General features: G+C 45.9%; 1 protein-coding gene across 1 annotated transcript; it reads right to left on the reverse strand.

Moving 5' to 3' along the window:
- Positions 1-3807: 3807 nt before the first annotated feature.
- On the reverse strand, positions 3808-27619 carry LOC139411340 (matrix metalloproteinase-15-like). The gene is made up of 10 exons (XM_071157592.1): positions 26467-27619; positions 17443-17591; positions 16693-16815; positions 16294-16601; positions 13180-13341; positions 12549-12814; positions 9312-9450; positions 7368-7518; positions 6990-7108; positions 3808-6659 (listed from the first exon to the last, which is right to left on the reverse strand). Exons 1-10 carry the CDS (start codon positions 26590-26592, stop codon positions 6181-6183), a joined length of 2022 nt encoding a protein of 673 aa, XP_071013693.1. The 5' UTR covers positions 26593-27619; the 3' UTR covers positions 3808-6180.
- Positions 27620-27904: the final 285 nt, after the last annotated feature.

Below are 27904 nucleotides of genomic sequence, written 5' to 3' on the forward strand. Positions count from 1 at the left end.
TATTGCTGGTAATCATTAGTCCACTGCTCAGGGGAGCAGCCAGTATAAGTAAAGCTAATTTAACAACGCCAAGGCCAGGTCTCAATTCTAGGTAGAGGTCGGGAAACGATTAGAGCTCAGCAGGTTCAAAGCCCTGACAAGGCTTACGAGGAATGCATTAGCGGAGCTACAAAGAGGTCTGTTGCATTAGGCCACAATATGTAGCCATTTTGCGACGGTACCACTAATGCGTTCCTTATAGACCTATGGTTTGTTATCTTGCACTGTCACATGCAATTAAAACTGCCTACTTAAGTAATTTACTCGCTGTAAATATTTGAATATAGATATCTAAGTGAATAGGATTGTGAATCTAGAGTATATTTTCTGTGCCATGATTTGGATATAGGTTACTACTGTATAGAAGGACACTGGCTCTGACCAAACGACTGTACTTGCTTCCTCTCACCGCAGTAGTATTTGGGCTGTTGCTGCCAAATCTCCCTCCCATTTTCCCATGGTCCATGTTTCCTGGGCCCTGGTCACGGACCGCGATCTTAGCTCAGGGACCGTTTGAAGAAGGGGTGGGACCATTGTCAGAATACAGTTTGTTTGTTTACTGAAGTCCTCATTTTGGGAATTTGACATTATGGCGGAGACAATAAATCATGATCCCACAGCTTCTGTATTGGTGGAGTGCCAAGTCACATCATGAATAGGTCACTGGGATACTCGACTTCTTTGTTTTTCAGAGCGTTTTATTGTGTACATGTCCAGCATGGATCGTTAACACACTCAACAGGAGGTGAACAGACACCGCAAATGTATAAAACCTTCACGTTCTACAGCAAAACAAAATAAAAACACACACGGAATGTTATTCAAAGTACAAAAAAAAGAAATCCTACGAAGTTGAAGGAAGAATTCGGAGAAAAAAACGGCACATAATTAAACAAACTGAATGAATATTCAAAATAATCATGATAATCACACAGACAAATTAACTTTTTTATTTTCATCCCATCAATGTTAATAGGCGTGGTGAGGTTTAAAAAATAAAAATAAACTACTCACTGAAGCATTACCCGGGTAGTAACTTTCACACAACATTGCTGTAACGTTTTTAAAACATTTGTGAGATGTAACGCTGCGCCTAGTAGGCTTTTAGTTGCCTGGTTTTCCAAGTCAGTTGAGAGTTAATAGCGTGTGGTTTCAGTTGTTCAAGCTCAGCTGAGTGAGTAAGGTGAGATGCACTCTGGGATAGGGATGCACACCCACTGAGTGTGTGTCTGGAGTCGAGACGTCGACGACTCAACTGAAGTGCAACGATCATTTTCCCCGCCAACCTCTGGATCTCGACAGACATCAAACAGAGGATTGAGACATCGAACGCAGGGATCAAAATGAACCCCTTTCTCTTGACATCGTGTCATCTTTCTAACAGATCTCTCTTTTTCTCCACAAAGAGCAGTCTGGCATCCTGTGTGGTTGTTGATTGCAATGAATAACAAAACCATTTTGTCAAGCTAGTGGTTAACCGTTAGACACAATATGAAGCAACTGTACAGGATGCCTGTGAAATGCACTGGCCACAAACAACAACTAACGGAATATATAGAACCAACATAGTCTGCTGGGTTCCTCTCTATCTTGGATATAAAACATCAGACCGCCTTGGCTGCTCTGCTCCCTCCCTGGCCATGACAGAGCTGTGGGGAGGGACAGAGTGGGATTGTGGGAGGAAGGAAGCATCCGGATCCTGGCCTAGGGCTCAGCCTGCCTTCCTGCTGGGCCGGAGCAATGACAGCATGGAGGACAATGCTGCACTTTGTGAGAGAGACCATTGTTACAGTCCCCCTGGGGCCAAGGCAGGGCCTAGACGGGCTGCAGAGAAGACCAGACGAGCGCAGAAGAGTAGAGTGGTGTTGAACAGAGAGAGAGAGCAAGTAGTGATACTGTAAGGCTAGAGTAAAGGTACTAGAGGCGACTACAGAGTAATAGCACTCGAAAAAACTCACACCAAACACATACACAGAGGGTGTTGATACCTCAATCAATCCCTGACATAATATTTCATAACTGTATTTTTCATTGCTGTATTTTTCATTGCTGTATTTTTCTTAACTGTATTTTTCATTGCTGTATTTTTCATTGCTGTAGTGTTCCAAACAATTCTCATGAAAAACAAAAGAAAAAAGGAAAAAAAACAAAGCAGTCTTGGACTCAATCCCAGAGTGCTCTTATAAAGGCTCTAGTTGCCTTCAAGCAGGCAGTTCCTTTGTGAAATTTCCCACATTTCCGTTGCATCTGCTTGAGCTAGTTCTAAGGCAGGCATCGTTGGGGACTACAGTGTCTTATTGGGGAGACGTCTCAGACACACCGAGAAACAGTTGGAAACTAAATCCACACTAAGAGACAGACATACTAGGAACACAAACAGCCACAAAGGTCTGGGACTCGCAGTGATAGTCTACTCCATACAGGCACAAAGACACTAGCTATCCCAGATAAAGAGAGAGCAAGTAAGGCATGGACTGGGTCTCAGACAATGAGTGAGCATTTTTTGAGTTTGTCCAGATACCTTCTAGGCCTGCTGATGGTGATTTTTCCATTGATTTGGACAGGATGGGTGGGTGGATGGGGACGGGTGGGGTAGTCAGGGGGGAGAAGAGAGAGGGAAGGCTTTTACCTCTGATTAAGTCCCCTCTCAACCTCGCAGCACAATGAGAGGGCAATGGGCAGAGGCGGTCTCCTAGCAACCCCATCGAGCGGGGATCCATCACTGACACACGCAGGACCTCTCATGACAGTGATTCCTCTCCGCTGTCAATAATATTTATAATAGCCCTTTTAACTGGCCTTCCCCCATCTCAGTGGTATTATTGAAGCATCTCACGCATCCTCAGTGCACCTACCCCACCCCCGTCGATGCCTCAGACAGACATGTTCATCACAACTACTGTTTGACGGATGGTAAACAGTGAAGGCTGCCAGGTATCTGAGTGTAAAATGACTTATGACCTTACAGCAAATCCTTTCTCAGTATCTTTTGGGCTGCTAGTAAATCTACCAGACGTATGCATACTGTACATGCGCCTTTGTGGTCGAAGACAAGAGCATAGGGAATACATAACAATGTGAGAAATAAAGAAGTTTACATACACTGCGTGCTACTATTTCCCTTTGGTATCAGAGAATAGACTCCACAGTTCCTTCTCTGGAGATAGTGAATGTGGGTCATGGGATACAGTGCCAATAATAATCCTTACAGGAAGAGCCCCGCAGTGAGCTCCTCTCCCTCACTCCCCCTACTGCCTTACTCAGCTGTAGGAATGGACCTCTGGTCTCTCACTCAGCCTGCCTTGCAGCCTCCCCAACCCCCTCCAACAATCACCAACATCTGGGTAAAACAATCCAGGAACAGACTGTAAGCCTTCCCAAACACTTAACAGATAAGGTTTCTGTCTTTGAACTCCCTATGTAGATCTCTAGCCTCTCACGCCCTCTCTCGTTCCCCTTCTCCCTCTCTGGTCTGTCTCTCCGTTTGGACCTCTCAGAAAATGAAAAGAAGCCTGCTTTGGTCCAGAGAAGGCCTAAGATTCTAGGCTGGAGGTTAACAATATTTTAAAACACCTGCTATTTTAAATGAGAGGATGTGCTGACATTTTCTGAGTATGTTCAGAGGAATACTTTTCTAGACCAAGCTCAGAGAGAGAGAGAGAGAGAGAGAGAGAGAGAGAGAGAAAGAGAGAGAGAGAGAGAGAGAAAGCCCTCCAATCTATTTAAATCTAGGGGAGGAGGGTATTACAGAGAGAGGGCTCATTGTGTGGTGCATTACTTGAATTATATTTATTAAAACATTTCAGGAGGCTGAAGTATCGCTGGTTCCAAGTATTTCTCAGATGAAAAGTGTCAGTCAATCTCTTACCTACTGGGCACAGACGTTATTTCAAACTCTAGTTTGATGTATATTTTGGTTGAGTTGTCAACTAACTTCAATTCAACATGAAATCAACAAAACATTTCAGCATGTCATTCCCAGCTAGCACATAATGTTCTGAGAATCACATTTCTTTGAGCTTGGTGAGAGCGTGGTTGTCCTCTGGTTATTTTGCATAAAACCTTCCCAAAATGTTCTGGGAATGGTGCAGGGTACCCAGCTAGCTCATAAAGTTCAGAGAACCTTATATTTCTTAGGTTGGAATGTCAGTACTGTTTCCTATAGGTTTCATCATGGTTCTATTTAAAGTAATGTTCTCCAATTGTTCAGAGAACGTTAAGAAACAAAGTTCTTCTGTGGGAATTTCGGTACTTCAGAATAACTTTTTCTACAGGTTTTCTCATGGTTCTATTGAAAGCTATGTTCTCAGAACGTCCAGAGAACGTTAAGAAACAACGTTCTTCTGTGGGAATTTTAGTACTTCAGCATAAAGTTTTCTGCAGGTTTCCTCATGGTTCTATTTAAAGTAATCTTCTCAGAAACATTAATAAAAGGTTCCATAAAATCCCACAATAAAACATTAGTAACGTTCAAAGAACGTTCTAAGAATGTTATTTAAAAACATACATTCCGTTCTCAGCATCAATGGACCTATAAGTCCATGGAGAGAGAGTAGAATATCAAGTTCCTAAGAAGGTGCATTTCCATGTGTCCTATCTGTGCTTGGAGTTCAAAACAGTTAACCTAAGATAGCAGTAGTATTAAAAGTCTTATTCCCAGAACTTTATTTAATTACCTTCAAATAACCTATAATTTCCACCTCAGAACATGAATAAAACCTCACAGGAAAACTTTCAGGGAACCATAGTAAAACGTTCTCACAACCTCCCTGCAACCTACAAATGAACGTTCCCAGAACAGGCAAAATGTTCACTTCCATTCTCAGAACGTTTAAAAGACATTCCGTTTTACTATTCAGGAAATGTTTGGCTTCTTTCCCAGAACCAATGGATAACCAAAAACGTCTGTTCCCACAACCTCCAAGGAACCAAATGTGCTAGCTGGGTTGGATTTAGGTTAAAAGTTTGGTGGAACAATGTGATTCCCTTACGTGGTGACTTTTTGCAAATCCAATCAGTTTTCCACCTTGATTCAACATCCTCACATTGAAATGATGTGAAAACAACATTGATTCAATTGGTTTATGCCCAGTGGATATTCGTTCAATACCCCCTGTCTCTCTCCTACCTCAGCACCTCAACTGCTCCTCCAAGTCCCACACAGAGTCATTTCACAGTGAATTGCCTTTGTCTTAAAAAAAAAAAATACAAATAGGAAAGAAGCACCTTTCTTTTCCAACCCTTCCCTAATCATAACAACTCAAACTCTCATTACCACGGTTAATAGGACCGAAACAAGGTTAGAAATTAAAAAAGGCACCACGGGACCATGTTTGGTTGAATGAGCCAAACGTTTGTGAAAGTTGTCTATAAAGTATGGACAAGATTTCCAATATCATCCATGGTGCCCTTGAATTAAAAACAGATGAGAAAACCAAAAGTTCAGTTAGTGGCTGTTCAACATGGAAGGTATAGTGACAAAAGGCATTGGGTGAGTTGCAGTTCAAAAAGTGACACTATTTACACTGATCTCTCTCCTGTTGACACCTGACGTGCAGTAGGCCTGCTTCAGCTGTAGGAGTCCTGAGGGAGGAGGAGGTGGGAGGGAGGAGTGGGAGAGGGATGGGGGGGGGCTCTCTGCTTTTCACAGAATCAAACCTCCTTCACTCCCTTCATTCTGTGCTGCAGTCTCTCTCTCTATCGCTCTGTTAAGTCTCTGTTTTCCTTTCAAAGGCTAATCCAAGAACCAGATGGAAGTTATCTCAGAGAAACCCACTGTAACGGGCAGAGAGAGAGAGAGAATAATGCAGACACTTCCTGGTTTAGAAAAAAAGACTCACACACACACACACAATATGAACCAAACAAAAACAAAAAACAATGTGCAAACTTTCTGATATAAATAGACTACAGTCAACTCATTGGGTAGAGCACCATGGGAGGGGAACGAGTTAGATGTATGTGTTTATGTTTGCTGTGTGTGTGTGTGTGTGTGTGTGTGTGTGTGTGCGTGTGCGTGCGTGTGCGTCATGTGTGTGTATGTATTTGCACGTATGTCTCTACTACCATGTTTTGGATGAGAAGATAGAGGTATGAGGGTAGGGTTCAGGTTGTGAGGGGGGTCATTAAGTGGGTCAGAGGTCACACCCAGTCCTGCATGGAGCGTTTGCAGTGGACCAGAAGTTTGGGAGTTCCTTTCCTCTTCAGTGTGTTGATGATGGCGTAGATCAGTCCCAGGATGCACAGCACCAGGACCAGGGGTACTGTCACCATGATGATGTTCATAGTGCGCGTCTCGCTCTCGTCGATCTTCAGCACCACGTCCACCTCGTTGGTCTCCTCTTCTCTCTCGTCCTTATAGTCTACATCATTGGTACGGTCCTGGTCCTTGTCCCGCTCCTTGTCCTTCTCCTTGTCCCGGCCTGCGTCAGGGTTGAAGGGCGGGCGATCCACTTCGGGGACCTTGCGGCCTGCGTCGGTGTCCCTGTCTCTGTCTGGGTCCAGGTCCACACTGCAGCCCATGAAGTCCCTCAGGATGGATTTAGGGTAGCCCGGCTCACTCTTCATCCTGTGGTTGTCAAACTTCCAGTATTTGGATCCCTTGTAGAAATATGTATAAGCTGGGAGGGGAAGACAGGGGCAGCATGTTGAGTACTAAATACACTATTATGATAATCAAATACTTATCCACGGCATTGATTGAGGCAGTAAACACAGTACGGTTCTGGGGAAAAGAAAGACAGCAAAAAAAACACCTTATTTTTCTTCATCCTTTCAAATGAATGTAACTTTTTCCCCCTACTCAGCTCATCAACCCTACACTAAGCTCTCTTTCTCTCCATCCCTCTCTCCCCCTCTCGCTCTCTCTCTGATTGACCAGACCCACCCTTCTCCTTTGTTTAGAGTGTTCATTACTGGCATTCTCTTGGCCCCCCTCTCGCCTCTCTCACCTCCATCATCGCTGAGGAAAGCCCCCTTGGGAGAGGACGGGACCGCAGAGCCCCACACACTGATTGGCTTGGGGTAGTCCTTGTCTACCGCACGGGACTGTTCGTTAAAGCGCCAGTACCTAGAGACGAGAGGGAGAGAATAACAGTATGTTAAACCCCTATACAGCCTGCATGTTAAATCAGGCATTAATGTAGAACTCAGGGTGTATGTGTCTTCTAAGCCAAGAGATGCTATGATCGTAATCGTGCAAAAACATATTCCGTAGCCCCCCAAAAAATAGAAGACAATTTACAGTAGTGAACGCATGATGGAAACTCCTTCGGTCAACATGGAAAAGGGCAACAATTCACAGATAACTGGGAGAGTCCCTTCCTTACCAGTCTCCTTTGAAGAAGTATGTGAAGCCTGATGGTTCCCACCAGATGGCTGTCTCTATCTTGTCATAGGGGATGTCCCTGCCGTAGTCTGTCAGCTCCTGGGGGTAACCAGGCTCCAGGTTTGCCTCCCTGAACAACCAGTACTTATTCTCTACAGGTGGAGGAGAGGAAGGGGGAGGAGAGGAGAAGTACAGTGGTGTAGGAGGGGTGGGGGAACAGATACGCCAGGAAAGGGAAGACAGATATTTTGTGGGACATAATAATTCAGGAGGGAGGGATGGATGGAGAGAAAGAGGGAGGGAGAAAGGCATTCGTGGTTAACGGTCCTTTGTGGAGCATAGGGACTTTCCCTTTCCAACAACTACCACTCACGAACCTGGAGATCGCTATGGAAACTGTTAACCCGCCATTACATTACAGTCTTGTTTATTTGCTGGCTGGCATGCACCAATAGTGGACATAATAGAGAGTGAAATTGTGTTTATGCACAGCTTTGGTTAGATATAATCCATTGGAAGTGGTTCGAGTGGAAATGTCGAGGACATGGCGAGTCCTTTTCTTTTATTGTTTTACAGTATGTTAGACACAGAGGCACCATCCCGCATGCCCTGCTTTCTGTTCTCCTGGCCCAGTTCTACATTGAAAACAAAACCTTTGCAGTCAGCATCTGGAGCTGGAGACAAACGGCTGATGCAACTCTCTCCCTCACATTTGCCAGATGTTGCAGGCCAACTTTTGGTCCCTTCGTTTCTTTGCTATGGCTGTCATCCAAATTTCAGAAGGCCTTGCCAATGACATCATTTGCCCCGAAGACTTTCTCAGGGAGAGCCAGCTGTCTTAAAAAGCTACAGCTCAAATGTCTCCCCAAAAAGCATTTTCGCTATCTTCATCTGTCTTTCACTGTTTCTGGTTACAAAATTCATGGAACAAAGTGATGCCAGCGGGATCTATAATAACCTCTACAGACATATCATATTGAGTAGGTTCTCCTAAGGATATTATTACATTTGTGGTTTAACAATTGAGGAGGAGGTGGGGGGGAAATCAATACAAAACCGCAATGAAGTCTGGGCGAAAAATCGTATAGCAGCAAAAGCACTTTTTATGTCAACCTAATGAGGGAAAATGATCTAAATGAAAGTCAAAACCTAAAGTGTTTGGGGGCATGGGACGGTTTCTATGGCAACGGCGCAGGGAGGAACGAGGTAGTTGTGACCGAATGAGGAGTCTGGGGAGGATTACAGCTTGAGCCAATGGGCATTCACTGCCACCAAGGAGATCTCATGTCTAGCCAAATCCGAATTGCACTGCAGTGCAAAACTCTAGGGATCTCCAGTCCTCCCATTTCAACTTGACGATGTCATTATCTTTTCCATTTAGACAGAAACATCATCTCTTCGATCAATCCAAAGACTGTTTGTCCGTAATATACTATTCGAGGTTACAATACATTTGGGGGATCCATGCTAAAGTGAATGTGGAGATCAAGGAACACTTACTATCTGCAGAAATAAGCGTTCATGTGGAATTAGCAATGTTTACTCACTGCTCAACTGTAATTAAATTGTAATGTGGATAACACTAACAGCTTTAGGTTTAATCTCCAAGGCACACTGGCGTAAAAAGAAAATGCACACACTGCACACACAGAGGACTGAAACAATGTTTGTGAATCTATTTTAGGATCAGCAACAATGCTTCATTATAGTGTAACCAAAGCATTCAGTTGTTTTGTCATTGCTACTTCAACACATTAACAACCACTATTCCAGGCCTCTGAGTTGGACTATTTCTCCTCTGTTTAACCCTAATAAAAAATTTAAAAAAACAATGACTGACTGTGTGTGTGTGTGTGTGTATGTGCGCGCGCGTTCGTATGTATGCCTCCGCGCCTGCTTGTAGTCTTACGTGTGCGTGCACGTGCGATTAGGAGAGTACAAATACCTTTAAAGAAGACAAATTTCCCATCGTGTCTCTCGTAGGCTGCATCGATGTCCCCAGGCAGTCCCCTCCAGAAGTGACCAATGGGCATCGGGTAGTTGTCCAGGACCCTGTTCCTCCGCACCCTCCAGAACCAGCGACCCTGTCAGAAAAGAGCGGGGAGAGCCGTTAGAGGGCACATCCACTGGAGCTCTACTGCTCAGCCTGACCTCTAACCTCTGACCCTGCCTGCCTGTGACATGGCTCTCTGGAGCTGCAGACCTAGCTGGGAGCTGCTGCCTGCACACCAGAAATGGACGCAACAGTGCGTATCAGCAGTTTAGTACCATCACGCAGTCAGTAAACTGCAGAAACATATGGGAGAGAGGAACAGAGAGTGCCAAACATGATGGGCCATGTGCCTGATAGTTCCTGAACCTCTCCTCTCTATCAGAGCCTGTTCAGCACATTGCCTGGAGGAGGAAGTCTTCACAGCCACGTTCAACAGTTTGGATCAATCAATAGGAGAAATACTTCAATAACGCATTCACTACATACGCTACATACACATCTGCGCACACATGCTCTCTCTCTCTCTCTCTCTCTCTCTCTCTCTCTCTGTCAGTGCGTCCTCAGTAAGTCCCTAGTCACATGGTGCGGTGGGCGTCCGAGCTTGACCTTCACATTCCCTCCATCTCGTTGGCTCAGGCCCAGAGCTTGAGATTACTTCAGATCTGTCTAATATAGAAACCAGACCCAGGAACGCAGCCAAGGGCCTCTAAATTAAAACCGTCTGTTCTAACACCCAGCCCCCACCCCTCCCTCCTCCTCTACATCCACTAACCTCACCCCTCTCCACGCCCCCCCCTTTCCCTTTCACCACCATGGCACACTCTGCAGTGTCTAAAAGAGAGGGCAGGGTCCCGTCTATAGAAAGAGAAAGAGAGGCCACATTGACTCCCATTTAAAAGGTGGGGGAAACAGCTGCTAGCCCGCACTCTCTCTGTCACCTGACTTTAACACAGGCTCTGTTCCAGCAGCGTTTGGGGTTCGGGAGAAGCCTGCTGCTGGGTGGTCGGGCTCCCAAGCGCATCCGAAAGCCTGCACTACATGACAAGCCTGCCAGAACGGACAATGAAATAACTAAAGGCAATGCTAGAAGGCTATTAATACCCACGACCACAGCACTGAGCATATCGCGTGTGCCAATTACTGTTGGAACTGGCTTGGGCTTGCTGCATGTTGCACGAGGAGCATTTTACGAGTTGGACTTAAATAAAGTAGTTCAACTGGTTGAACTGCTCTGTTTGTTTTAAGTCAGCACAAAACACGTCTGAAACGGTACAAGAGGGAAAATCGCGCTCTCAGTGTGGGACTCGGAGTGCTTTCCAAAAACGACCTCACAGGTCTGCAAACTCATTCATTAGCGGTAAGTTAATAGCATTGGCTGTCAGCATTAATGGTAAAAGCTAAGAGTTGCATCTTCCTGGCAGCAGCTCTTGTCTTTTGTCCTTCAAGCGGGGAAGCGCAGCCTGTTAGTGAGCAGAGCATCATTTAAAGCAGACCTGCCCTGCATCTAATCTACTCCAACATGAAGAGGCAGGAAGAGAAGAGAGATGACAGAAGTGTAATTACGATTCTGAAGAAGAAAAAAACACACCCGCACTAGTCAAATGTACCGACTGTGGAGCCTCACAGGCGCACAAGAGAAAAGAGAACTGACCAGATGCGACTTTCTGTGAACACTACTCAATGTCAGAGACATTCTGGGCTCCATGGTACCTTTCCTAAAAAAAAATAGGCCGGGGGCATCCGCAGAGAGACGGCTTTGTGAAGCTACAGTCTGTCGTAAAGCTGATGTATACTACTTCAGATGTAGCGTGATGACGAAAGAGCGCAGCACAGTCAAAGATTACTCTTTTCCCCCCTGCTCTCATGTCTACATAAAAAACTCTATGGTACTTGTCATGTACACCTCCTCTGCCCTCTCCCACAGAGACAGTTGGCCAGAGAGACAGATAACTGAAGTCAAGGCAAATGGCAGTTCTTGGAAGAAAAAAAAGAGACAACCAACTTATGTAGATACAGTCGAAAGAAAGAGGAGTGCAGTAGAGGGAACATGGCTCTTTTCAGTGCTAGACTTGGACTGAAACAGGTGCCTGCCCTGTTTATATTTATATGTAGGTGCTAGATACCTTTGAGCTAATATTCTAAATGAAGAGCAGGAGCTTAAGCAGTAAAACATTTTAGGTGCCGGTACTCAGCACCGACGAGCTCCCATCCAAGTCAAGCACGGGCTCTTTTCATACAAAAGAGAAGCATAAACAGTGAAATCCTCTCCAGCTGTCGGCAAATGGCCCAACAAATGGTTCAAACGAGAGCCATCTCCACAGCCCTGGACTGGTTGGTCCTGCAGTTGTTAAGGCACACCTGAGACCTAGAGAGTGCTGCTCCTCTCCTCTTTACGGGGCTCCATGTCATAAAATAGAACGTCTCTGAGGTTTTACAGCCTGCTTAGGGCCCAATTGAACCCAGGCCCTGAACCAACTGCCCATAAGGCTCTCCAGATGATCCTAACCTGGGGAGAGCAGATTTTACTGCACTACTGAGAGACACAGACAGACAGCATCATGGTTATCACGCCCACTGGCTGCAATAAGACCAGCCTTTGATCAAATGACCTGCGAGATCAAATCAAATCACATTTTATCGGTCACACAGTTAGCAGATGCTATTGCGTCTGCAGCGAAATTCTTGTGTTCCTCGCTCCAACAGTGCAGTAATATCCAACAGTACACAACAATACACACAAATATAAAAAGTAAAATTATGGAATTAAGAAATACAGAAATATTAGGACGAGCAATGTCGGGAGTCTGGAGTATGAATATAAATACATATGTATATATGTGATGGGATGTATAGACCATAGACAGTATATGGACAGAATATGTAGTATATCTGGAGAATAGTATATGTTTAGCAATAGTTAAATAGGATAGGCCTTGACTAGAATATAGTATATACATATGAAGGGGGTAAAACAGTATGTAATCATTATTAAAGTGACCCGTATTCCATGACTATGTACATAGGGCAGCAGCCTCTAAGGTGCACGGTAGAGTAACCAGGTGGTAGCCAGCTAGTGACAGTACTGTAAGTAGGTCATGCAGCCATCCAAGAGCAATCTGTTCTTTGCAGCCACGCTGAGACTGAATCAACTCATCTCATATGTGTAGGAAGGCAGTCTGAGGTCCTCACCTTGAACACAAACATCTCTCCCCTGAGCATGGTGACCGTGTCGAAGTTTCCTTCACAGATGTTTGGGCCGTAGTGGTCTGGGCGGTCAGTCGTGCGGGGCTTGTCTGGCCTCCGGGGTGGGGCGTTAGGGGGAGATCTAGGGGGAGGGTTGGGAGGAGAGTTGGGGGGTGACTTGGGGGGAGAGTTGGGGGGTTTGGGGTCTGGCTGGGCTGGCCGGCGAGGAGTGACAGTGGGAAGAGCCTGGGTGGGTGTACCGTCTGGCTGACCTAAAGAAGATAAAGTGATAAACGCATGAAATAAAAGCAGTTAGAGGCTACTCTCCACTCCAAAGTCCTAAAAGGAAATCAAGGGCTCAGAGATTTGTCCTCCAACTGATCTCATAATTGGTAGCTGTGTCCTGGTTTTGCCCAAGCTAGATAAGTGGATATGTGAGTCAGCAGGCTGATTTTCCACTTAGAGCTGTGGGGAGGAGGCATGTAGAGTGGAAACACAGACAGACTATTCCAACTTCAATCAGGGTTCTAAACACAGGGGTGCCCAGGGCTGGAACTCCCCACTTGCAGTTATAGCTCTTACAGCCAACATTATCAGGTCCATATACCAGTAGTTTTGTCGCAGAGGGCCAACTCACCATAGATCTGTTGTATTCCTCTGAGGTCATCCTCGGGCAGTTGAAAGTCGTCCGTTTCCATCCACTGGTAGAAAGGAGCCATGATGGCCATTGGGTTGTTGGAGTGTTCCAGGCCCAGGGCATGGCCCAGCTCATGTACCGCAACAAGGAACAAATCATTACCTGGAGAGAAGAGAAGAGAGAGAGAGAGAGAGAGAGAGAGAGAGAGAGAGAGAGAGAGAGAGAGAGAGAGAGAGAGAGAGAGAGGAGGATAGTCATTGTCATACTCAAGGCACTTAAGAAGTATAAACCTCATCACGACTAAACCTGAAATCGACAGCGAGTGAGTAAAGTGAGAAGAGCAATGACCTGAGCTGTGGCCACAAGCAGGAAGTGTTAACAGAGTTACTGGGATCACCCAGGAGGGAATGGCAGACAACGAGCGATACGGGCCATTCAGGTAGCATCTCACGCAACGTGTCTTTTTTCATCCTCTCTCTCCACACGCTAACTAACCGTGTGTTGATTCAGGAGCCAGAACACTTCATTCATTCATGCTACAGACATGTAAAGCAAAAAGGCACTGAAACCACGACAATCTAGTAGTGTAGCCTTAGGAACTGGAATGAAAGACAGAAATGTACTGTACATCGCGTCCAAAAGAATGGTTCTAAAATGGTTGGAGTGAAATGAAGGACAGCTATATTTGGCAAGTTTAGCAAATAGAGTTGACTTGGAGAGCTCGGGGCTTGGGTTGGGGCTCAAACTGTGGTTGGAGCTGGGGCTAGGGTTGAACCTGGGACTGGGGTTGGACCTGGGGCTAGGGTTGGACCTGGGGCTAGGGTTGAACCTGGGACTAGGGTTGAACCTGGGACTAGGGTTGAACCTGGGACTAGGGTTGGACCTGGGGCTAGAGTTGAGGCTGGAGCTGTGGTTGGAGCTGGGACTAGGGTTGGAGCTGGGGCTAGGGTTGGACCTGGGGCTAGGGTTGGACCTGGGGCTAGGGCTGGAGCTGTGGTTGGACCTGGGGCTAGGGTTGGACCTGGGGCTGGAGCTGTGGTTGGAGCTGGGGCTAGGGTTGGACCTGGGCCTGAAGCTGTGGTTGGAACTGGGGCTAGGGTTGGAGCTGGGGGGTAGGGTTGGACCTGGGGCTAGGGTTGGAACTGGGGCTAGGGTTGGAGCTTGGGTTGGAACTTGGGCTAGGGTTGGAGCTGGGGGTAGACCTGGGTTTGGACCTGGTACTAGGGTTGGAGCTTGGGGTAGACCTGGGGTTGGACCTGGGGCTAGGGTTGGGGTTGGAGCTGGGGATTTGGGTTTTAGTTGGGGGTTGGGTTGGAGGTAGAGGTGGGGGTTGGGGGGGAAGTCAATGGGTCTTCCCATTTTGACCCTGGTTATTGTTCCCTAGTGCTGGCCAAGTGAGGAACACAGTTACGTCATTCTAACTGAGACTACATGGCGGTGGGGCAGTAGTCTGCACATTCAGACAGTAAGCACCTCCCATTGGGGTTATGAAGTCAAAGCAGAAAAATGTGCTTGTTCCGGGTTTTTAATGGGGTTAATGGTGTTAATAGTGCTCTCAGTAGATAAAGCGGTCGGTCTAATGTCTTCTGGTAAGCAACAAGACACGCAGTCCTCCTCGTACCCTGATCAAAGCCTGCCGTTGTCCCAGACCGACTGACAGTGACGCATTGTCACTGCAACAGAGAACACATCTGTGACACAGTGACTGCCACTTCAACCGCCCTCCACAAAGAACATCCTGTGGACACCCTCAAAAAAAGTAGATGGAAATTGCCTTGAATTGACCTATCCTATAGGTTCGCCTTTTAAGTTTGTTCCAAGTAATGGCATGGTACTTTCCCAGCAAATGACACATTATTCCGTTCCAGTATTAATTGACATTTAACCTGATCTGTGGGCCATCCTGTCTGAAATGAAGGCTTAGGGAGGTTTGTGAGATGTCTGTAGGGAGCACTCTATTATACTGACAGACAGCATTATGTCATATGGCTTCTGTCATCTGAGGAAGTTGAGATGTTCAGGATTCCTCCTTTTGCCAGCGTCATGCTCTTATCCCCTCCCCTTCCAACTTCTCCTCCAACCACAACCTGTGACTTAGCTAGCTATCAGCACATCCAAGTTACTCTAAAAATATCCCACAGGAAACACACAGAGAGAGAGAGAGAGAGAGAGAGGGGGGGGTCTCTGTAAGGTAACCCTGACAACCATGTGGCTTACAGACTTCAAACGTCTCGGGAGAAGAGCCAACTTATCTCTCTTCCTCCTCTCTAAAATGAACACAGCAGCACATATCCCCATCTAAGAGCCTAATGAATAGACTTGCAGCTTTGTTGGATATCAGTGTGTAATAACCACAACACTTGTCAAGCGTGTTTAAGCTTTGCCAACAATGTTGTTAATGTGCCACGAAAACTTAGTTGACCTTTACTTTTAGAATTTCCGTGGTTTAAAAGACCGTTAAAAGTCATGTGTCAAGAGAGTTTTAAAGACCCAGGCTGCACGAGTATACAACAGTGTTAAAGACAGGGTCAACTCAAAAACCGGTCTCCCACTGTGGAATTACCTCAACACCCTCGCTGTGGCAGTTAGACTTCTCTCCGATCTGTCCAGTAACACCTCCTACTCTCTTGACCTCACCAAGCAGAGCCAGCCACCTGCCTCTGCTCTGACCTGGCTCAGGAAATGACAACGTTCACCTCCACAAGGCAGGGGAAAACCCTCAGTCCCTCACCAAGACCACTCTGGGCAACAGCAGTTTGGTTAATGATTGAAAGGATGAAAAGAGGGGATGGGATTTAGAACAAACAAATTCTACCATTCCTTAAAACACGGCTTTGAGAGCCGGTGGAAGTTGCAAGAGCAGTATGATGTCATCAATCTAACTTTGAAGTTCAATGGAGGAGTGAAACTCGACAGATTCTCAACAAAACGAGTGACGATCTGGTTTGTCGTGGCAACTATGGTTGAACAAGTGGAAGACGGGGACAAACCAGCTGAAGTAGGTGAGGAGAGAGGAAAGCAGGGACATTGCATTTTTCTCATAGGTATGTACAAGAAGTAGCGGTTCTGGTGTCGCGCTAAAGAGACCGCTGTCCATCCACATCCATCACCTACCTTGTAAGTTCCCATTGCCGATGGTCCACGGCTCATCAGAGTCAAAGTGAGTATCACCACCCATACCAGGACCAGGGAAGTAGGCGTGGGCCAGGAACCCGCCCTCGCCATCGAAGGGTGAGCTGTCTCCATGGAAACCCGAGGCAAAGAAGATCATGATGTCAGGCTCCTTCCTGCGGCCATATTTGATCTCCTGGTAGGGGATCTCATCGAAGGTCAGCGGGGTCACCTTCTGCCACACCTTGAAGGCCCTACGGATGGTCTCATACGAGTTGTACTCCCCGATCTTTGGTGTGTAGTTCTGTATACTGCAAGGGAAGAGGAGGAATGAATGAAAACTCATTTGGAATTTGGTTATGGACGAAGATTGACCAAGGTGAAGTAAATCCTGTTATTTACCTGTAGGTGAGGTGGCTCTTGTTCCATTTGTGGCCAGTGAGTGCATAACGTTTGCGCCGAACGTTGGTCTTGATCTGACCCCCAAACTTGTCTGGGACTCCACAGCGCGGCCTCCGCATGGCTCTAGGAGAGGACGTCGGGGTTATACTCTCCACTCCTCTACACAGTTTTACACTGGGGTTTTATGAGATACACTGCCCGTGACACCAGCCCAGGTGCCATAGCATAGAAAGTGTTCATGCGTTTTATGTGCAGTAACAGATCTGTGGGCGGCGGGTAGCCTAGCGATTAGAGCGTTGGGCCCGCAACCGAAAGTGTTGCTAGATCGAATCCCCGAGCTGACAAGGTAAAAATCTGTCCTTCTGCCCCTGAACAAGGCAGTTAACACACTGTTCCTAGGCCGTCAATGTTAAAAAATAATTTGTTCTTGACTGACTTGCCTAGTTAAATAAAAGTTCAAAATAAAAAATTAAGATTGCTCCCAGTCGGGGATTTGATATCTACACCCCAGACCGCCTCACACTCCCATTAAACTTATCACTTATCGCTCAAATCCTTCCGTCTCCCTCACACTGTACAAATCCACTACAAACTAGGGAATGAATCCATTGACATGATTGGACCCATAGGCATCAGAGAGAGAGAGAGAGAGAGAGAGAGAGAGAGAGAGAGAGAGAGGTCTGGTTCAGGAGAATGGCATTAGGGTGGCAGAAATGACAAGAGCACAACAGGGAAGGAAGTGTGACATACGTCACCGTGCCGTGGTCCATGGCCCCGGTGACCGCCAGGCCGTAGAAACGCTGCATGTCGCTGACGGCGTTGGAAAGGATGTGAGCTGACCGCATGGTGGACATCTGTCTGCTGGCCTGAGGTAGGTAGCCATACATCCGCAGCCATGACTGAGAGAGAGAGAGAGAGAAACTTAACACCATACAGAGTGTACACTCCGAAGGCTGCAATTCTGAACTTTTGGCCAATCACATCAGGTCTTTTTCAGAGCTGATCTGATTAAGTCAAAAGGCCAATTGGTGAAAAAAAAAATATCAGAATTGGGCTGCCTGTGTAAACGCAGCTTAATAGGCATACATATTCTTTATCCCCTCACACTGTGTACAAGACAGTAGTTTTGGAATTGTTAGTTAGATTACTTGTTGGTTATTACTGCATTGTCGGAACTAGAAGCACAAGCATTTCGCTACACTCGCATTAACATCTGCTAACCATGTGTATGTGACAAATAAAATTTGATTTGATTTGATACAGAAGAGCGTAACTAATTGGCTCCTTATAGGACACGTCACTGCACTCTATACTCTTCTGTGAACTGGTCATCTCTGTATACCCGTGGCAAGACGGTTGATGCATATTTATAAAACCCTCTTAGGCCTCACTCCCCACTATCTGAGATATCCGTTCTGCCAGTCACGTTCTGTTAAAGGTCTTCAAAGCAAACATCCCCGGGTCGCTACTCTTTTTCAGCTCGCTGCAGCTAGCGACTGGAACGAGCTGCAACAAACACTCAAACTGGACAGTTTTATCTGTCTCTTCATTCAAAGACTCAATCATGGACACTCTTACTGACAGCTGTGGCTGCTTTGTGTGATGTATTGTTGTCTCTACCTTCTTGACCTTTGTGCTGTTGACATTGCCCAATAATGTTTGTACCATGTTTTTGTGCTGCTACCATGTTGTGTTGCTACTATGTCGTTGTCATGTTGTGTTACTACCATGCTGTGTTGTCATGTGTTGCTGCCTTGTTATGATGTTGTCTTAGGTCTCTCTTTATGTAGTGTTGTGTCTCTTTTGTTGTGATGTGTGTTTTGTCCTATATTTATATTGTATTTAAAAAATACATAGGCCGTCATTGTAAATAAGAATTTGTTCTTAACTGACTTGCCTAGTTAAATAAAGGTTACATTTCAAAAAAGTTCAAAATACATTTTTAAAAACTGCCGTGTGGGGGAGGAAGACATGATGGGAGAAACCTGATACAATCACAGACTTCAGATTGATCGTTCCACCTGTCAAAGGGATATTTAATACCACCACAGGCTGTGCCAGAGCGTCACGGCCGATAGATCTACAGATGGAGACACTCAACAGGGTGGCCAAGGAACTCTATCAGCTAAACCATCGTGAAAGAGAGAGACCAGGAACTAACCAGCCGCACCAAAATGGCCACCCCTCATCCCTCAGCTGATGGGTAATGCCTGGGAGGCCGAGGATAAGGAGAGGTAGGGGTTGGCTTTTCTCTGAAGCCCATGCTACTGTATAGGAGGCTACTGATCTTTAATAATGTAATTAGCGCTAATTACGTAAGACGTCCCCTACACATATACAGTGCCTTGCGAAAGTATTCGGCCCCCTTGAACTTTGCGACCTTTTGCCACATTTCAGGCTTCAAACATAAAGATATACAACTGTATTTTTTTGTGAAGAATCAACAACAAGTGGGACACAATCATGAAGTGGAACGACATTTATTGGATATTTCAAACTTTTTTTTTTCTTTTTTTTTTTCGCTTGGGGTATGTCTCTATCAGTTTTGCACATCGAGAGACTGACATTTTTTCCCATTCCTCCTTGCAAAACAGCTCGAGCTCAGTGAGGTTGGATGGAGAGCATTTGTGAACAGCAGTTTTCAGTTCTTTCCACAGATACTCGATTGGATTCAGGTCTGGACTTTGACTTGGCCATTCTAACACCTGGATATGTTTATTATTGAACCATTCCATTGTAGATTTTGCTTTATGTTTTGGATCATTGTCTTGTTGGAAGACAAATCTCCGTCCCAGTCTCAGGTCTTTTGCAGACTCCATCAGGTTTTCTTCCAGAATGGTCCTGAATTTGGCTCCATCCATCTTCCCATCAATTGTAACCATCTTCCCTGTCCCTGCTGAAGAAAAGCAAGCCCAAACCATGATGCTGCCACCACCATGTTTGACAGTGGGGATGGTGTGTTCAGGGTGATGAGCTGTGTTGCTTTTACGCCAAACATAACGTTTTGCATTGTTGCCAAAAAGTTCAATTTTGGTTTCATCTGACCAGAGCACCTTCTTCCACATGTTTGGTGTGTCTCCCAGGTGGCTTGTGGCAAACTTTAAACGACACTTTTTATGGATATCTTTAAGAAATGGCTTTCTTCTTGCCACTCTTCCATAAAGGCCAGATTTGTGCAATATACGACTGATTGTTGTCCTATGGACAGAGTCTCCCACCTCAGCTGTAGATCTCTGCAGTTCATCCAGAGTGATCATGGGCCTCTTGGCTGCATCTCTGATCAGTCTTCTCCTTGTATGAGCTGAAAGTTTAGAGGGACGGCCAGGTCTTGGTAGATTTGCAGTGGTCTGATACTCCTTCCATTTCAATATTATCGCTTGCACAGTGCTCCTTGGGATGTTTAAAGCTTGTTAAATCTTTTTGTATCCAAATCCGGCTTTAAACTTCTTCACAATAGTATCTCGGACCTGCCTGGTGTGTTCCTTGTTCTTCATGATGCTCTCTGCGCTTTTAACGGACCTCTGAGACTATCACAGTGCAGGTGCATTTATACGGAGACTTGATTACACACAGGTGGATTGTATTTATCATCATTAGTCATTTAGGTCAACATTGGATCATTCAGAGATCCTCACTGAACTTCTGGAGAGAGTTTGCTGCACTGAAAGTAAAGGGGCTGAATAATTTTGCACGCCCAATTTTTCAGTTTTTGATTTGTTAAAAAAGTTTGAAATATCCAATAAATGTCGTTCCACTTCATGATTGTGTCCCACTTGTTGTTGATTCTTCACAAAAAAATACAGTTTTATATCTTTATGTTTGAAGCCTGAAATGTGGCAAAAGGTCGCAAAGTTCAAGGGGGCCGAATACTTTCGCAAGGCACTGTATTGTGAAAAACACAACTAACCCTATACTGTGGTTGCTGAATCATCGCCCTGCCTGCTGTAACCAAGGTGGAGGCGATAACAGGGCTAGTGACTGAGAGCAGGGTTAACACAGCGGGTTAACTTTATGCATCTCCGAGTTCGATTACACACAGCTGCGCTGAGACACCATTTTGTTGACAGCCGTTTGTGTCCGAGATGATAAATCTGGTATGAACCAGTCAGGCCAAAGCGATATTTTCACTGAAGAATAAAAAAAGACACAGAAAACACGTGGCTTACATTTCCTCATCTCCCGAAGAGCCATTTAACATCCAGTGAGATGTTTTACCTCTCTGCCTTGAATCATTCTCAACCACTTCCAACTGTTAGAACATCTTTAGAAGCCTCGTGGAGGGAGACGTGAATGGCCACACTTTTGTTGATGCCACTCATCTGATATTTGTAAGACTGACCCGTGTGACTGAGTGTGCGAAGCGGCCACATGATTAACACGAGAATAGTAACAACCTCTGGCCCTGTAACACAAGCAACCATGGACATCTTGAGAAACTCTTAAAGACACACCTCCCCCCAGAGCAGTACATTTGTGAATTACCAGGGGGGGGTTGGGTGATTAAAAGTGGACCTATCCTTACCATACTAAGCAGAGAGAGGGGGAGGAGTGCTATAATGGCCACTTTACTTCTAGCTAAGGACCAGGCCTGGGTAGCTGTTCCTAGTTGCATGGGGCTCCCTCTGGTTTCTGGCTGGCATGATCTCCCCCTTCCAACCCCCCTGCTCACAGAAGACACAGGCCTTTGTGGTCCCCTCCCTCTGCTGTTATGCAGGACTGAATAGCCGGCCCTGTTTCTGGGCACAGGCTGAATGTAAACCCCTCTTTCTCCAGGGCACCAACTGGGGCCCCCAGATCCCATGCTGCTGCTGCTTCTGGAAACATGGCTGACGAAGAGCCTTACAGAGAGCTGAAACACTGCTCTGTCTCTGGTCTTTCTCCGCCGGCACTCTCTCCAGCCGCTCTTACTCTCTTCCCCTTCCCTCTCTCTCTGATATCAACTTCCTCTCTCTTTCCTGTCACATTCTCAACCCCCTGCTGGCTGGCTACCTGTTTTCGCTTCCCTCATTCTACATTTTTCTCTCTCTCTTTCATACAAATTCAGGCAGATACTTATCCTATATTTTCATTGGCTATGGGTGGAAGCGGAGAATGGCTGGTTCATAGCTGGTTTAGGTGGGACCCACCTTATCTTCCAGATAAGGGCCCAATCACACAATCTGAGTCCGGGGTTCTGGAGGGTGTAGGAGATGATGGGGAGTGTTCATACAAGACGGAAAATATATGATCCCAGCCTGTGAAATACACAACAACCAGGTTTCTTTTCTCTCTGGCATCGTTCGGGATGGTATATATTGAAGGGCGTTGGAACAAGAGAAATAGGCTGCACCACGTTCTAGATATATGAAAGCACCCTTTTAAAAAGTAAAGTGCTTCAGTCTGTACCCTAGCCTCTAAGAATCCTCTGTACTGAATACAAAGCAAGGCTATGGTTCCAGGGGGGGTGAAGCATAGGACGTATTTTAGTCCAATCAGCCACCCTGTCAGCAGCTCCTTCAATAAGACCTTGAGCCTACCTGCCAAAACGAAGGCCTCCTGGATCCAGCAATTCACAAAGAATTGCAAAATGAGCCTCACTCGGTGTGTGTGTGTGTGTGTGTGTGTGTGCGTGCGTCCCGCACAATGTCAGCCAAGACACTAACAAATGGAGAATGCTTTTATTCCCTGGACTTGGTAGCCTGCCATCTTTTGGTCCTAACCTCCAGCAGAGAGAGAATAAAAACGAAGGCGAGAGAGACAGGGGGAGGAAATAAAATACACACAGGCACTGTCCTACTCTGTAAAGGGAGTGTCTTGTGAGAGAGAGAGATAGAGAGATGGACGCAGACAGAGAGAGCGCTAGAGACAGAGCGAAAGAGAGACAGAAGAAAGAGAGAGAGAGCGAGAAACAGGGATCCAGAGAGATAAAAAAAACTAAATAGAAAAAGATAGAGAGATCCGGAGGGAAGACAGTCACCATTTGAGGTTAATGGCATTTCCCGTTCTCATCACTACCCATTACCTCTCGCCATGGAGATGAAACCTCGCTGTGCCCATGGCGACGGGCAACCTCAGGGGAACACAAAGGAACTGGTTGGAATACATGCAGTAGGCATGCTGCAGATTCCATGGATAAGCAGAAATAGAGGGAGGCTGGCTCTGCCAACGTTAAGGGTTAAACTGGGGATAAAGATAAGGCTTCAGGAAGCAAACAGTCGGCCTCCTGTGTCCTGCAGACTTAATAAACCCCGGCACCTCCCCCTTCTCCACCTCTTCTCTATGCTGGTCTCTCTTTCTCCCCCGTTTCTCTCTGAAACAGTCCTCTCCAGACAAGAGCTCTCATTGTTGCTCCTCAGCGGCCTGGGAGTCCTGCAGGCCTAAATGTCTCTCCACTGTTTGTGTCCCATTTGGAGAGAAAAAAAGCTGTCACACTTACGCATCACATGCGGCACAGCTGAGCAAGCCGCCTAGTTCACTCGTTCTTTCTCTCCCTCTCTCTCTATCATTTCTCGCTCCCTATCACTCCCACTCCATCTCTGTTCATCAGACCGTGTAGGAGTCCAGTCTCCTGTGATAGGTCAAGCTGTAGGCTCAGGGAGGGAGCTGATGACCATATCGTCAGTGAGAAAGTTCAGTAAAACAAACGCAAAAGGGAGAATCCATTCAAGACAGATCTCAGGTGAGCTTATATGCATATTGTTCATGCATGCTGATGAATCCCGTTACATTGAACTGAATGGAGAGAGAATATCAGATATAGTGTAACAGTTTAGTGAAGACACACACAAAGCGTGAAATTCTCAAGTGAACACCAACCCACACCTTGAGGACAGACGTTGGCAGATAGGCGTTAACTAACAGGCTGTCTGTTCTCGTCAGTCTCCACCCCGACCCGTATTTATTTTAAACAATCCCTCAGTCAACAGGTCTCCCTGACTACACTTAAAGACCCCATTACCACCTAAACACTACAATGCTAATACTCTGCCAGGATGTGGCATGTCGGGACAAGAAAGCCCCCCCCCCCCCGGGTCTTTTTGTCTGTTAAACAATGGCTGCAGGGTCAGCAGTAACTACCTGTGTTGTGAGCCTCATTCTTCGTCGTAATCCTTCAGTCGAGCCAGTCACAAATCTGCCCCACTCAAGAGTGCACTCAACCAAAACACAAACATAAACACAACTCCGGTAAGAATGCATGGGCACGCATTGGCCGACCCATCACTGATGTGATCAGTATTGACTAATTGAATGATGACAATATTGATTTCCCCCAGCACAGTGTTTCAATCTAAGAGTCTGTATATACTACATTCATTAGGGGATGATTTCTTATGACACAATAATGTTTTATACTCCTTTATGGGTTTGTCTTACATTTACATTGTCTCTCCTAAATATGCCATATTATAGTATTCTAATTGTATTATTAAGCTATAATATTGGTAATATACCTTGGGAGTCCCATATGCCAAACACCATCATCATGGTCACTAGGGCTTTGAGAGTCTAGTGCCACATAAAATCACATTAATATAGATATATATATTTGGCAGTGGTAAATCCAGGGTGAAAGTTGGGACAATAAAAAGTAGACCTCATCTGGCCGTCTGAAAAAAAGAAAAATGGTGTTTCCCATCCATGACGATGCAGGAGAACAACTCCTGATCTCTCACGGCACCGGAACCTTCCAGCAAGCACAAAGGTGCTACGGTATAGATGTTACATCTGCCACAGGCCCCACAGGTGGGAGAAATGTGTATACACATGTGTTGTCAAAGGAACCAGGCAGATTGTGGTGGTTCAGACTGCCTCACATGGCTACGTGTTAAAACTATGATTTCAAAGTGGCTTAACAATTTCGATAGTCACAACACAACAACCGACCTCAACTGCAGTGGCCCGTGAGAGAGAAAGAAACAACGTGTGCATAACTGACCCCTTCATTAAGCCTCGACCTGACAGGAGAGGCTAAGCACTAAAGTCAACACTGCATGGTTAAGTGGGTGCAGCTGGGACAAAGTCCACAAAAATACAGACCGATACAATAACAAAGGAGAAAGGGCATTACAAACATTCAATACTGCTCTGCTGGATTGAAACTGGCCCTCCACATTCAGTTGGTGTGTTGTAAAGAAAAACTAGAGGCGTATATTCTTCTCTACACATTTGTTGGGACATTTGATTCCCTCGAGCACACATGTTTATTGCTAAGCTCGCCGCCCCAAACATTAGCCTACATCTCAGCTCCCTCTCACCTATCTCGCCCCAAACATTAGCCTACATCTCAGCTCCCGCTCACCTATCTCGCCCCAAACATTAGCCTACATCTCTGCTCCCTCTCACCTATCTCGCCCCAAACATTAGCCTACATCTCTGCTCCCTCTCACCTATCTCGCCCCAAACATTAGCCTACATCTCAGCTCCCTCTCACCTATCTCACCCCAAACATTAGCCTACATCTCAGCTCCCTCTCACCTATCTCGCCCCAAACATTAGCCTACATCTCAGCTCCCTCTCACCTATCTCGCCCCAAACATTAGCTTACATCTCAGCTCCTCTCACCTATCTCGCCCCAAACATTAGCCTACATCTCAGCTCCCTCTCACCTATCTCGCCCCAAACATTAGCCTACATCTCAGCTCCCTCTCACCTATCTCGCCCCAAACATTAGCCTACATCTCAGCTCCCTCTCACCTATCTCGCCCCAAACATTAGCCTACATCTCAGCTCCCTCTCACCTATCTCGCCCCAAACATTAGCCTACATCTCAGCTCCCGCTCACCTATCTGGAGCAGATCAGGAATCAACACTGCCTGCTGCTGAAGACAGAAAGCGTGTTGGTCTGGAAATGAACTGCGAAAGCATTTGCCTATTGCCCCCCACATTTAATCATTCAGTGGATTCATACTGCACGTCCAAAGCAGGGGGCAACTAGTGAGATGAGCATGACTCGGTCAGTGACGCAGATACCTTTTCAGGTACTGTTGTAGTATTTCAAGAAAGCAAAACAACTCTACCTGTAGGAAGGGTAAAGTGGAGGACCAATACTATGGATATGCGCTTACAGAATGTGGTTATAACAGTGGGATGACTTAACCTGACCCAGATCTCCTCTAGGAACAGCAGCTTTCCACATATGGTGCTGCCTGCAAGAGTGTGTCAGTGTGTCAGTGAATTGAGTAAGATTTGTGTAGTTTGGCTAGCAGCGTGGCCTTTTTGGGGAGAGGTTCCAGCGGCACACAGGGGATGGTCCTGTTAATATTGGAAGAGCTAGTTATGAGCAGGATATGCAGCTTGGTGTGCTGGATCGGGTTCCTCAGACCGAATGGGCTGGGTCATTAAGTTCAAAGTGTGTGTGTGTAAAAGTGACCCATTTGCACTCATGAATGCCTCATGAATAAGCAACATGTATAATAATGAGCTGACTTTTTGTTTCAAGACTGGAACAGACTTGACCTAACAAATATTTTGGTTTTCTTGCAGGATATCCAAAATGATTAGGAAGACCTGTCCCCAGCACACATACTTGTTATTTTGGCCAATTGTTATTTTGAGTGCAAGGTTGTCAATGGTATATGTTGTCAATGTTATATCTCTATTGAAATACTGGCGTCAAAATAGCAATGTCAGCAAAAGTTAACTGGAGTTTTGGTGAGAGTTAAAAAAAAATATTTGTATGTGTTTTGCGGCATATTATGATACATTAAAACTAGTGTTTGTATTAACACTACAGCATTGTTGTCACACAGGGATCTTTCTGAACATTGACAGTTTCAGTGAAGATGATCCAATTACCTCTGCATTAAAAGCGTCCTCCTCTCCTCCGTGTGTCCCGAGACAGGTGACCCAAAGCACGAGGAGAGAGGGAACTAAAGTCCGTCTCCAGAGTAAGCAAATCCAGTTTACCCATGAGGATGCCATAGCCTACTCTTGGCTTGCCAAAACGCCGGACAAGGAAATGGATACCTTGTCCAAGTGTCCACTGTGCCACTGGGTACAAAGACGTGCTTCAAGTTGTTAAGAATAGTTTATGTTGGTCACCTTCCAAGGAGTTCCTCAGAAATTCGATAAATGTTAAGAGGAACTATTTTTACATGTGCTACGGCGAGGACATCAACACAGACAATGGCATTCATCAACTCCGTCGGTATCGCTTCCAGAAAACAAGGTTCACTCGAGTAGCCAGAGGTGTTGCAGCTGTTCGAAAGGTTGTCCTTTTGACTGCCAAACTACAAGTCTGCTCCACAGTTCTGTTTGAATAGACCACAGTCCCAGGAGGGGGATCAGAGAAGTCTTGCACTGTTGCCAGGATTTCTAAAACGCGTAGGTTGCCTATTATTGCTTGCGGGCGTGTCCCAATTTTACTCACAATTCCGTATCAGGATTAGCCGCTAAAAAGTAATTTCCTAACAACCAGCTTTATGGTAAGTGGCATGTTGGTGTCACTGCACCAGAAGCCAGCTCACAAAGCACGCATAGTGACTTTAATCGTAATATGTCAGTAATTTACTGGACTGCTTTGTGTAACAGGCTTAACATTGACAGAATAAACGTGCAATAAACGCGCAAATGAGCCCAGAGAAACGGAAAACGGTTGAAGGTTAAATAACGGGTCCAAGTTTGTTGACAATTATTTACAGAACCCGACAAAGAAGTTGAAGTCGGCTGCAGCTGTCCAACACTCGCGCAAATCTAGCGCGGGTGTCCCCGAAGCCTGTTTTGAATCGCGGAGCCTCTTGTGATTATTTAATATGATGGTTCTCTTCCCGTTAAAATCCAGAATTTTCTTCCAGTTTTCCTGGACTCTTTCCACTCTGTTCTGTTCCTCTCCCGGGTCGATTTAAGTGCGTTTTATGGAGCGGGGCAACTCGAAGCTGGACTGGCTGCTTCATCAGTGACTCTATACCTTGTGCGTCGCGGTCAAAGTCGTTCCTCCAGCTATCAAATCAGTAAGGAGAGCGGATGTAGCCCCCCTCCCCCTCCCCCCACCCCATTAGCGGATGTAGCCCCCCACCCCCTTGGATGCTATCGAGCTCGTATAGGCTACGAATTAGTATTTTGATGGCATTTACGTTTTCAGAGGTTTCACAAAACATTATATTTATATTGTTATTGGCTGAATTCATTCTGCTTCATAGTTGGAAATAACAAATAGTCTAGCCCTGAAAATGATTATATTGTAGGTCTACTATCTTATGTATTGATAGTCTATCCCTCAGTAGAATGCCTCAGG

This window comes from Oncorhynchus clarkii, chromosome 6 (genome assembly GCF_045791955.1).
Source record: "Oncorhynchus clarkii lewisi isolate Uvic-CL-2024 chromosome 6, UVic_Ocla_1.0, whole genome shotgun sequence".
NCBI lineage: Eukaryota > Metazoa > Chordata > Actinopteri > Salmoniformes > Salmonidae > Oncorhynchus > Oncorhynchus clarkii.